Source organism: Anguilla anguilla, chromosome 7, assembly GCF_013347855.1.
Source record: "Anguilla anguilla isolate fAngAng1 chromosome 7, fAngAng1.pri, whole genome shotgun sequence".
Taxonomy (NCBI): Eukaryota; Metazoa; Chordata; class Actinopteri; order Anguilliformes; family Anguillidae; genus Anguilla; species Anguilla anguilla.
The window spans coordinates 46,679,135-46,692,912 of NC_049207.1; the positions used below are offsets into that span (position 1 = coordinate 46,679,135).

The 13,778-nt window shown below is 44.6% G+C and overlaps 1 protein-coding gene across 1 annotated transcript in view; it reads right to left on the reverse strand.

Annotated features, from left to right (window-relative positions):
• Window positions 1-13,778, reverse strand: part of kcnq1.2 (potassium voltage-gated channel, KQT-like subfamily, member 1.2) — a 130,560-nt gene that overhangs the window by 111,889 nt on the left and 4,893 nt on the right. The window contains exon 3 of the mRNA XM_035425258.1: window positions 5,029-5,119. Coding sequence (XP_035281149.1) covers window positions 5,029-5,119 — 91 coding nt within the window. The remainder of the gene's footprint in view (window positions 1-5,028; window positions 5,120-13,778) is intronic.

Here is a 13,778-nt window from a genome sequence, read left to right on the forward strand (position 1 = left end):
CACTGAACAGCAATGCTAATAACAGACGCAACACGACTGAGGGCGACAGCGTTTCATTCAGCACTGCAGACCTCCCAGAGGAAAGGAGAATTTACCACCGAGTTTCAGCTCATCACTGAACACTTTCCCCCGGTGCCTCCTATCCGGACTGAGTCACGTTCTCTCCCATCTCTCCCTCCCTCCGCCCGCGAGCGCCGCGGCGGCCTAAGGACCCGCGTGGGTGGCCGTTCCGGGGCCCGCTCTAAAAACGGCCGCACTCCGGCCGACGCGGCGAAACGCGATGCCTCGCGCCGAGCGTCCGTATCTGCAATACCAGGCCGGTGTCACTCACCCGGCCCAGCGGGGGGGGACTTACGCACGCACCGCCGCTTCACTGTCACAATGACCCGGAATCCCCGACGGAGAGCTTCTCCCCGCCGGCCGATGGCTTGTTATGAAAATTAAACGCACCGCTCGCTGAGCCTAATCTACCGTAGCGCATGTCAGGGACACAACGTGGCAGACGTCTCCGTCGCGACAGACAGGATATCTCCAAAAACAGATCACGGGGTCACGAGCCGCAGTCTCTTCTGACAGAAGATTAACTTCATTCAAGAAAATACTGTAACACTTTGCACATTTTGGAATTTAGAACTGACGAACTTTGGAATTTTCTTTGCTTAGTTTAAATGAACTTCGGTTCACTGTGACAGTCCAGACAGGCCACCCCTGAGTTTTGGGAAAACAAGGAAGGAGGATGGGGAAAGACGGGGAGAGAGGGGGGTATGGTACTGTCCTCAGTTAGACTGTGTTCTCTGGCCTCAGTGAAATAGTATTGTCCTGTCATAATGCTGTCTGACTTTTAAACTTGAAATGTGCTTGCAGGATGTGGAATAATGCTAAGAGCAGGGCTGTCAAACTCCAGGCCTGGAGGGCCGCAGTGTCTGCAGGTTTAACTCCAGTCCCGGAGGGCCACAGTGTCTGCAGGTTTAACTCCAGGCCTTGAGGGCCACAGTGTCTGCTGGTTTAACTTCAGCCCTGGAGGGCCGCAGTGTCTGCAGGATTAACTCCAGTCCTGGAGGGCCGCAGTGTCTGCAGGTTTAACTCCAGTCCTGGAGGGCCGCAGTGTCTGCAGGTTTAACTCTAGTCCCGGAGGGCCACAGTGTCTGCAGGTTTAACTCCAGGCCTTGAGGGCCACAGTGTCTGCTGATTTAACTTCAGCCCTGGAGGGCCGCAGTGTCTTCAGGTTCAACTCCAGCCCTGGAGGTCAGAAGTGTCTGCAGGTTTAACTCCAGTCCTGGAGGGCCACAATGACTGAAGGTTTTTGTTATTCCCTTTCAATAAGCAACCAGTTTTGGCATTCGGAACAAGACTCATTTGCTAGTAAATGACTTGAATACTGAAACACACAGAAAACCTGCAGACACTGCGGTCCTCCAGGACTGGAGTTAAACCTGCAGACACAGTGGTCCTCCAGGACTGGAGTTAAACCTGCAGACACTGCAACCCAACAGGACTGGAGTTAAACCTGCAGACACTGCACCCCTCCAGGACTGGAGTTAAACCTGCAGACACTGCGGCCCTCCAGGACTGGAGTTAAACCTGCAGACACTGCACCCCTCCAGGACTGGAGTTAAACCTGCAGACACTGCGGCCCTCCAGGACTGGAGTTAAACCTGCAGACACTGCGGCCCTCCCGGACTGGAGTTAAACTTGCAGACTACCAGGACTCCAGGGTTTTGTGATCCCTGGCTTAGAGATGTAATAAAAATCAAAATATTGAATAGTTACATGAATGGGATTTAATTACAATCAGGTCTGGTCCAGATGCTGGAGTCATGAACCCTTAATATTTTCAGACAAAAAAAATTTGGAAGCAATGTCATCCCTGTTCCACTAATCTCATCAGGACTATTTCAGGCTGTGGATTTACCCCATCAAAAAATGATCGGATTGTCTCTGATTGTTCACTGTATAAAAAAATAAACGCAGTTAACTACATTCAAGGGTGGTGAAAGGATTAAATTGGCCTTTAAAACAAACAAACAGAAAATGTGATAATTTTCCAGTGCTGCTTTTCAATGAGAAATGTATTAGTTCATAAATTCAACCGCACTTGAGAGAGATCGATGAGCCTGACCTGGGTCAATTGCTTGCTTTACATTTTAGAAATAAACACAATTAATAGAACTAAAATGAACTGTACAATGTTAACCCACCTATTGTAGGAGAGAGAACATCCACATTAGCCAAAAATAACATTCTTCCGCTCAGTTCTATGCGCCTGTAGGTGCCAAGCACACTATAGTCCAGTTTTTAACAAGACAGAGATGATATATTATCAGATTTAAGCCAGACGGCAAGGATACTGTGTAAAAATACAGAAGATAGCACTAGCAGATCTGTGTTCATAAACCCGATAAGACCTTTTAAAAGATCTGTTCCCACAGACTTTAGCATGATGCATGAAATATATGATCTAAGACGCACTGGGATAAGATGATCTAATGGAAACTATGACCAAAGATAATTTTTTTTTAAAAAAAGAAACGTTTTAGTGAATAACTCATAAATACATGCAGGAGGGTTGTGTTTCAAACTGACACTGGAAACATTACAAACTCCGAACTCAGGCAGCTTGAGAGTGGTCTAATACAAGGCCTCCTCCGCGGGTATCTGGCTAAAGCTCAGGCTCTCAGTGCAGTGGGACACCTCCAAAGTCCAGAACTGTAGCCTGTAAAAAAAAAACACCCCCTTTGTTTTTGGTCCCCAAGGAAACTGAAAGAGTAGAATGACTGCTGGCCTCAGCAGTGAGAAACTTCTTTGCTGTTCTCGAGTAGATGAGAAAGTTTTAACACTGATTAGTCTATCAGTGCCAAGATCAGTACCTAGTTAGATGAGTGTGTTTTAGCACTGGTCTCAGATCAGTGCCTTGGAAGACGAGCGTGTTTTAGACTTCCAGTAAATGAATGAGAGTAAGTGCAGGCGATGAATCGGTGACCAGTGAGTGTGGTAATGCTCTGTGGCGTTCCAGGTTTTCCCAGGTGAGGAAGCTGGAACAGCCATGCAGCTGGAGGAGACACGTACGTGTGACACAACAGAGACCAGCGGGGCCGGGGTTCTTTACTTTGGCAGAGGTCCTGAAAGCCAAACACCCTTCACCCCGCGTCATCCAACACAAGCAAGCTGAGATTCCTGCCTGTCCGCTAACCCTGAGACTGCTAAGCATAGTCTACAAACAGGGGTGCGCACACACACACACACACACACACACACACACACATGCACACATGCATGCACACACACACACACATATACACACCACACACATGCGGACACACTGCATTTCGTACAAGAATAATGATTTTTCTCACAAACACATAGATGCATATGGTACAGAAACATACAGAACACAGAAACTCTAAGAGAGCCTTTTTTTGGTTCCAAACTGAAATTCTGGACCGTATACTGTAGACTTTGGCAAGTAAATGACAAGAGGAGACAGAAATAACGGCTAAAAAAAACTTCATATTTGTAAAAATACTGCTCTCAGCGTGGTACGTGGGTGGCAGAACAAGTCTTGTCTCATTGCTATGCAATTTCAGTTTCAGTCTTGGAACCCTACAGTGTCAGCTAATTTTCTGGTGTGTTTCTGCCATTACTGTATGTGTTTATCTTAAACCACTAACTGGCTGAAGAGTCCATAAACCTTGATTCCATGGCATAAATTGGCTGCTAATTGAAATGAAACCACACAAAAAACCTGTGGACAATGCAGCCCTCCAGGAGCTGGTCTAAATATACAAACTCAGAATCTGGCCATTCAATCCCAGCAGAAGCCAAAACTTCATGGTGTGTAAGTATTCATGCTTTCCCTGCCCAAAAATACATTTAAAAAAATGCCCCCAGGCCACTCTCTGAAACATTAGGGTATTATCTTTCTAAACACTGCTGTTATGTGCTGCCTGTGCTTGATTAATTCAAAGCAGTACTCAGATGCAACTGCCAATGAGGTACAGCAAAGTGAGCAACTGGAAATGGACAATAAATGGGCCAGTGCTGGTCCTGCCTTGGCATCCATTAAAACAACAAAATCTACATTCTATGAACGGGAGCATTTAATATACCGAACGCACAACATGCAAAAAATATTGGCAAAGAAATGCAATCATCAGAAAAAATTGAAAACCCTTATCCGGACCGAGTCACGTTCTCTCCCATCTCTCTCTCTGCCCGCGAGCACTGAAGCACTGAAAACAATGTCCTTATGTAAAATTATATTTTCATCCCTTCAAGGACAGCAAAACCTTTCTGTGTATTTACATTTCTATTGCAGAAATGCAAACAAATACTTTTTTTTTTTTTAATTACCTAACACAAAAATTTCCTTTAAAATTCTGTATATTCCAGGTTTCCAAAATTTAAATTCTGATAAATCCTTCTTGGTGATAACTTTGAACGACTAAAAAAAACACACCCACCCGTTTAAGTGTTAATATATAGCTCTTTTTTTAGAATGTTTGAATTATAAATGCCCACTGCTTTTGTGTCACGTGTTTGTTGAAATAATACTGACAATTCTAGGATTCTAGGATACCAAGATGAACTATTGCCCTCATGTGGTTGACTATGGTATTGTAGCTTCAAACTGACTGTGCGGGACATGACCCAAGGACACCAATTAACCCCCTCAATCAACATCTACACAAGATATTTTTTCTTCCATCCGTTGTCATGAAACCATTAGTACTGCAAGACTGGTCCCTGCATGAGTTCATATTTGTAAAGGGTGATGTCAGCGATAAATTTGGTATTGTAAAGGCTATGTTATGTAACAGACATGGGCAGTGCTTTTACCGACAGGGACACTATAAATGCATTTCTCTAGAAATACAATGTGACTCTATCTCATGTTGGTAGCACGCACACAAAACACACAAGACTATGACTTGGGTTTGCCTTGTTTCTGTAGAGAAAGGGGCAAGCACATTCGGGGAGGGTAGTGGAGGGTGGGGGGGTTTGTGAGGGGAGTGGGGGAGGGTCACTCACCATCCAAAAGAGTGTCCCACTGGCAAAGTCGGCATACTGCTCAATCGTGGAGAGGACACTGAAGATCAAACACACCAGCACCATTAAGAACCTGCAAAAAAAAAAAAAAAAAAGACTGGGATCAATCAAAATCCCTGTTTAAATGTCCCAGGACTTCTGTACACGATGTACAGAGATCTAAGCCTGGCCGTTATCCTTTAATGTGCTGGTTTATTTTCACCAGTATTGCTATTCTTTTCTGCATCCCTCTATTTTCCCCAACGACTTCCGCTTTATTCCCTTTCTAAGGCATAGATGAATTATTTTTATTAGCTTCCGGTGCTTGTACAGTTACCCGTGTAATTTTCACTCGCGGTTCTTTGACATCAATGGCCTCGCAAGTCGCCTTGGACAAAAACAGTTTGCAGAATGAATGCGCGATGCAGCGTTCTCACCCATACAATTATCCTGTCTTTGAAAATAGAACTTTTCTTCCTCAAAGTTACAATTATTGCCAATGTTTCCGTACTGCATAAAGAATTCGACATAAGCGGCGCCATGATGCAATAGCACGTTCATATATGGGTGTATGTCAAACGTCTGTGAAGGGACGGTGCGTGCCTTTTGTGCACGCGCGTCCCGTGTTTAAAGAAGAAACACGCATAACAAACAGCGCGTGTGTGAATATTCGCATGTCGCATGCACATACGAGTACATGCAAGGTTATTCTGCCGCTTATGTAACACGTCTGATCTCTTCTGATTTACTGGGGGCCCACAGCACAGCCCTACGAGAATGAATGTCCGCCGGGGCAGATTAAGAGTGGAGACATCAACCATTCAGCCACAAGCAGACCTGATCAGATAATAGTAATGGTGTATTTTAACCCTTAGTCACCGGTCACGTTCCTGCAGATTACTGACCCCTTTAAAAGAAACCTCAGTTTTCAGGCTAATTTCAGAACACAAGGTATTCTTTCATATTAATGCACATTTTTTTCTGTTATTACAATGTTTTTTTGTATGTTTTTGGATGGACCGCAATAGCGGGGCCAGCCCTACAAACGCGAATGTCTCTGACTGACTGAGTGACTGAGTGAGTGATGGAGTTACACCATTGGTCGGCCGAGTTATGAAGTTACACCACTGGTCAGCCGGAGAGGTGCAGTCATATACTAGGTTTTGACCTGGTCTTGTTTTTATTTGGTATTTCAACCATCTGCTTCACCTAGGTGTGATAGAAAACACCAGCTGACTCATCTAACTCCAAAAATGCAATTCCTTGTGGTAGGTCACCCTGCCTTAAGAAATCCCATCGGGCTCATCTTAAGACTTGCAGAGTGTATATCAGGACAACACGTGATCTCTACTAAGGAAGAAATTTATTTTCCAGAAATTCTTTCTCAGAACATCAAGTATCTAGGATGAATTGCTATTATTTCTCTTTTTTTCGTATTTTGGTGTTTTTTTTTCAATTGTCTGGATTAAGAGATGGTGGGAAAGCATGCACACACACACACGCACACACACACAGTAGCAGCTCAGTGATCATAATGTTCCATCTTGCAGCCGTCCTGTGGTGATAAAGAAGGGAAAAGATATTGGTTGAAAACAGCATCACACATCACACCAGGTCTCCCAGAGGTACAGCCATCAAACATGAACAGGTTTGCAAGATGTCATATACCTGCCCTCAAAATTCCTTCTCTTATGCCAATCATCATTTATTTTTGGATTAGCACACGTTCAGGAATGAATTTGTAATGTTCAAATATTTCCCCCGTATTTTATGCCAAGTATAATACATAACAGCTCAAATTTAAATATAAAATGATTTTAATTTGTTTCTTCCAGCCTTCTATAAACGGAGAGGTGCAGAACGGTGCCCAGTAGACATTCTGTAAATAAAGTAATCCCCGGCTACGTCAGAAAAGCTGTCCCTTCGATTTGGCCGCGTTTCGACTTGGATTTCCATCAGCAGTCTGTTAGGTTTTAACACGGTTTATAAAGATCATAAAGATCATGGATTATTATGATAATCCAGCACTTTATATTAAGGACATTATACAACTATCTGCAAAACGGCTTGCACGTCCAGCCACGTCCTAAAGTTATCTGGGGCATCCCTATCAACTACAGCATAAAAACAGCCTCTAAAAAAAAAGAGCAATAATATGTTTTAGATGACAATTAAAAGATCGAGGTTAGCATGTGCTGTATGAGTTTTAAATCTGTGAGTGGCATTAACAATGCAGAGGATTCACTTTAATTCTGGCAGTCGGAGGGTTGCCGGTTCGATCCCCGCCCTGGGCGTGTCGAAGTGTCCCTGAGCAAGACACCAAACCCCTAACTGCTTTGGTGAATGAGAGGCATCAATCGTAAAGCGCTTTGGATAAAAGCGCTATATAAATGCAGTCCATTTACCGTTTTCTTACTGCTTGATATGACAGTAATAAATAAAGAAGAACGGTTGTGTAGCAAGTTGTGCTACTTGCCTCACAGAAAGAAGGCACAGACTTTCTGTGTGAAGTCAGCATGTTCACCCAATGTCTGCATGGGTTATCTCCGGGTACTCCAGTTTCCTCCCACAGACCAAGGACATGCAGGTTAGGTTAGCTGGAGAGCCTAAATTGTCCACGGGTATGGATGTGACACTTCTGCTTTTTTATACAGTCTTGCCAGGAACGACAGGCCCTCCTCCGAAAAAACAAGCCGATTAAAACAGAAACAGCTGGTGGTTTATCTGGAATTACCAATCGTGGAAAAACAGTCATATCTCTCTCTCCCTGAAACCCAACATGCCCCTTTCCTGCAGGGCCAGGTAAGGCCAGAGATATCATGCCATGGAGAGGAAGCCCTAATCCTCCCAGAATGCACTGCATCACATGGGGACACCATCACACGGCTGCCTGTCCATCTTCGGTTTAGTATGGAGGCTTTGCTGCCTGTCGGGGCCAATCAGTTTCAGGCCACCCATTGGCTAGTAAATCACATGGTCAAAACCTGGGAAAACTCATTGATGGATGATTCTTTCTTTGGCCTGGTGGCTTTCATGAACTTTTTAGCGTATTTGCTATGCTACTGTACAAGTGGAAAATAGAATGTGGTATGACCCCTTACTATGTGGCTTTGTACCTACGAAGGACTGTGGCAATGCAGGAGTTCAGGGAGTTCGTGAGCAGGAGAAAAACTGGGAGATTTTCATCGGTAACGGCAGCTGGTGTAGGTCTCACAACAGTGTTCCTGTGACTGCTGTCTTATAATAGCACATGCACACATCTTCGCTGCTATTTTCACTCATCGTTCGGTGGAGTGGTGCGATGTTCTTTGAGCTGAGAATGCACAGGGCTATCAGCCTGGTTCCTCTCACAAATGAATGGGCGCCTGCGTCTGTGAGCCAGTCTAAAACACACCATGGCGCTTACACGCATAGAGCAGTTTGGTTTCTGCCTGCATTATGTTCAGATCATCATACTACGTTTACACTGAAATCCCTTCCCCTCCTCTGCATAGAATACGAATCCATCAGAGAGGAAGATTAACCGTCATTCATCTAGTCATGAGCTTAATGAATCTTCAAATATATATTTATACATTTATTCTGCATTTTATCTAGGAACCAGTTGTAAACTGAGAGCATTATACTGGAGCGAAATGAAATCCATGAACAGAGGAGAAACCTGACGAGATTTGTAAAGCCTGTCTGCTGAATGTATATGAAAATAAAAAAGGATTAAGGCTGGATATCTGAACAGTGCTTGGTGGGTATTTGGCTTCATACATCATTCAACTTGATACTAATGAGGTTATGGCAGAACACAATATTAACACAAATATTGCCCCCAGACCCTGAGAAGACCCAAGCATCCCCCATACTTTTAAAACCCTGGTGTTTACTTTAACAGAGGCATTATTATTTGCCGTTTTGGTTTCTGTGTCATTAAGTGGAAAGAACAGCATCTTCCTTGGAATCCTTATCTTCATCGTCAACATCCTGATCTTTAATACCACTGCCATCATCAACATCATCATCATCATCATTGTCATCATGAATGTCCTCAGTTTGATTCTTACTACCATCACCATTATCACATCTCCATCATCACCACCACCACTGTCGTCACTTTCATCATCATCATTAATGTCCTCAGTATCATTCTAACTACCATCATCGTCATCACCACGCTCATCCTCGATGTGTTATAACAGCAGTACAAGGCAAATCCAGGGCCCAAAAAAACCTTAAAGCTGTCTCTAGCTCCCTAACTGTGCCCCTCCTCCTCTCCGCTGAGCCACCCCGTTCCGCCCCGCTGACAGATCGCCACCCCGCTGCCTCCGGCGCCCCGGCGTCATTACCTATTAATGCCGATCACTTTCCACTCCTGTTCCTTAGAAACGGAGCATGACCAACAATAATGCAATCTGGAGGACTCCTCTCCTGTCACAAGGCATGAATCAAAAGTGTGACTTTTGAAGAACTCACAGAGCGGGGTTCATTACTGAGAACCTGGCCAACAGTTACAGGAAGCCTGCTAACCAGTCCTGCGACCGCACTGTGTTCCCGTAAGCTTCTAATTGAAGTGGAGATGCCGACCCATTAGATAGAGCAGCGCAGTTTGTTTTTATAAGGTAGGAGAAGAAACAGGAAAAAATCAGGAGACGACGAGCAGGTATTTCAGATAAATATAACACCTACTATAAGGACACAAGGAAACGTAAGCTTACTTTAAATCAAGAATAACGAACAAGACTGTCATAGGGGGGAAAAGTTTCTGTAGGAAAAAAAAGGGAAATCAATATTGGTTTAAAACATTTACCATGTGAAGCATATTGAATGTACAGGGGAAACTTTATCGGCAGTGGGTATGTCTGACATGTTGAATTAATTGCCATCCGTAATGTAGTCTAATGGTCTGGTGTCAGTTTTTCCAACAGACAGGCAACAGCTCCAATATTCAGTTACAATGTAGATCAGCGATAGCGTAAAGAATGGTCTTACAACATTAATTTGCATGCAGGTATTGTATATTTATAGGCAAATATGGAGGCAATACCTGCTCTGAGGTCACATTGGCTTTTCGCCTTATGAACAGCAGGAAGTCATGAGGTCCAGAATTATGTGCCTCTCTGTATGAAGTTTAGTAGTGTGCTTTTTTTACTGAAAGTTGAAGGAGAGTGTTTTGTACTTGAAGTACATGGTTACACACAACATTAAAGTGTTGATTTTGTTCTCATTATTTATGTGGTAAGAATGTACAGTATATGGATACGCACGCACGCACACACACCTGTACACACACCTGGGGTTCTGGAGAATTAAAATAAGCGGTTGTGAGCAAACAGCGGCCGTTTTTCGCTGAGTAACTTAACGGCTGCTGGCGGTTTGTGGTTCTGGCACGCCGTCATTTTACCGGGTGATTAGGTTTAATTCCGCTTTAGCGGATTAATATTACCGCAGAAATATCAGACGTCCTCCGGCCGCGTGCGAGTTTAGCGGGAGATTACCCCGCGGCGTCATCTGGGGCTCACGCTCCATCCTGGTTTATCCGAGCGCCACAAATTATAAGGCATAAATTGCTTGTGTGTGCTTAAAGCACCGCGAGTGTGGATGTGACCGTAAAATGAAAAATCATAAATATACATTGTCTCTGGGAAAGTATATTGGATATACCGTGTTGGCACAGACATTTTTCATTTCACCAGTTGATCCAATGACCCACCAGAAGAATGTAAAAGTAGATCTCGGAATCAAAATACTACACATTTGTCATCTGCACTTTTTTATTACAAACTATTGCCATGAATTTACCCATGTAAACATCCACCCCGCATAGCATAAACTATAAACCTAGATCAGGGGTGTCAGAGGCAAAAAATGATTGTCTCAGTGTTCCAACTTCAACATCCAATAAATTAAGAAAATGAGTTCAAAATAAATGAATTAGAAACTCCCCAAAGAACATTGTGGAAAATGTTCAACTTATTAGTTGGCCCTACTCTTGATAACCCGCCAACCACAGTCTTAAATACTTCCCCCCAGCTCAGATGCTAGTTAAATACCGTACTGGTATGATGACCCAGAGAAAATTCTATCATGCTGTCACCCCCCCCCCCCCACCCCCCCCTTCCTTCCTGCACTGATACTGTGGAATTAACAGACATTGACACACCAGCCACACCAGCCAGACAGACAGGCTGAGATTAGCCCACTGGCAATTACCACCGAGGGTCTTACTCGATGCGCCATCAAGCATACCCAAGGTCAGACAGAGAATGGGGAGGGTAAACAGATGAAGAGGACGATGGGGAGTCCGTTACCCATAACAGCGGTCATTATCTAGATATATCTGACCACTGAATGCCTGAAGTGACCAATCAGAATTGAGCATTCAACAAAGCCGTGCAATAAGTAAGGAATAAACCACGATGGGCTGTCCTCGGCTTCACCTCGGCCGCATTACCACCCCTGGCTTTGTTGAATGCTTGATTCCGATTGGCTACTTCAGCCATTCTGCAGTCAGTTATTTCTGTATAATGACCACTGTGAGGGTAACAGAGAGTTTAACCTATAACTCCTTCGTAACACTCCGCAGAAAGAAGCCTTGTAAATCTAATTGGTATTACAGTTATTACTGTATGATTTATGCTAGCTAGCTATACAATCCCTGCGGGGCTGCTGTCCACAAATACCAGACCATAGAGTCCATCCACACACTGGAACAAACCCAAAAAGATACCAGATCATGGGGCCCATCCACACACTGGAACAGAGCCTTTACAGATACTAGACTGTGGGGCCCATCCACACACTGGAACAGTGCCTTAACAGATACCAGACCATAAAGTCCATCCACACACTGGAACTGAGCCTAAACAGATACCAAATCATGGGGCCCATCCACACACTGGAACAGAGCCTTAACAGACACAAGACCATAGGGCCCATCCACACACTGGAATAGAGTCTTAACAGATACCAGATCATGGGGCCCATCCACACACTGGAACAGAGCCTTAACAGATACCAGACCATAGAGTCCATCCACACACTGGAACTGAGCCTAAACAGATACCAGATCATGGGGCCCATCCACACACTGGAACAGAGCCTGAACAGATATCAGACCATGGGGCCAATCAACACACTGGAACAGAGCCTGAACAGATACCAGACCATGGGGCCCATCAACACACTGGAACAGAGCCTAAACAGATACCAGACCGTGGGTCATCTGAATAAGCAGTCATTACTCAGTCACGGCTTGGTGCGCACGGCGCATTAAGAGGCCCGGCGCTCGTGCCAGCTCGCCTCAGGTGGAGAATGAAGCCGTCAGAGGCGGCCGTCCAGAGGCACGGGTTACTTAAAGAAGCACAGAGGAACGTCACTCAGGGAGGGGTTTAATTTTGAACGAGCTCGGGTGCGAGCCCTATTCACTGCTCAGAAACACTATAGCCCCAATTATCATGCGAAGGGGATGGAGAGAGCGGAAAGAGAAAGCATTAAAAAAAAAGCTAACGTTAAACAATAAAACAAAAGCGGATGCGGCCTCCGTCCGTCCGTCCGTGCGTCTGTTTCTTTTTTCCATCGCACGGTGCCATCGGCGAGCCTGATTTCCTTCTCTAATAAAGGAATAAAGGCTCGGCTGGATGTTGTGTTTGACGGTCCGAAGCAGACGCCGGGCTTCACAGAGACAGCTCTGGATCAGGCCTCTTTCAATCTCTCCACAAAAGCCTGAAGTTCAGCTCCATAAGATAAAGCCCCATTATCCATTTTCTCAACAACTGACTCTACATGTCCATGTCGTATCATATATATATAGAGCGCACACACACACACACACACACACACACACAAAGCAGTGGGAATAATCTGTAGAAAGCACTTTAAAAATAGATCCATTTAGAGGAATTGTGTGTCGTTAGCAGAAGTCAGCATGAGCACAGAATAGGAGAGAGAAAAGAGGGCTCCCATCTCTCTTAAGCAGTTAAAGTAACAGTGGTTATTGCTGCGATTTTCACTGCCTGTCACTGCATAGGTGTCCAGTGTGTATTCACACAGGTCTCAGCTGTAACCCAAAGGGACCGTGTGGTTGATTAAAGCCTCACACAAACAAAAAAGAAACACATCATGCAGTAAATAATTGAAGCTACGCTGTTGAGGAAACACAGTCTCCTGTTCCCCTCCTGAGACTCTTATTTATACTTATCTCCAGTTATTAGAAATAACTAACCTGATACTTTATACTCTATATGCATACTTCATCCAGCCCTGATGCTGTCCATGCACTGACCGCGTAGGCACCAGTGAGCCAGGGTGGGCCACAGCCACCTGACTAGGATCCTGGTCCCCCAATTCACCTTGGCTGAACCACCACACCCAACTGTTAATGCCCAGTAAGGCAGTTCTGGCCCACCTAGTTCCATGAATGCCCAACTGTATGAATATTTCTGGCTATGCTGCTACATGGACAATCAGGAAGAACATGGGTAATAATAATAATAATAATAATAATAGCAATCATGGTAAATGGACTGCATTTATATAGTGCTTTTATCCAAAGCGCTTTACAATTGATGCCTCTCATTTACCCATTCACACACACACTCACACACCAACAGTGAAAGGCTGCCATGCAAGGTACCAATCAGCTCGTTGGGAGCAATTAGGGGTTAGGTGTCATTTTAATCTCCACACCCACGAGGTTGGCAGATTTGTAAAGTTTAAGCAAGGGGGCAAACGGGCACACAGGTCAGCTGAACAGGACCTGGTGT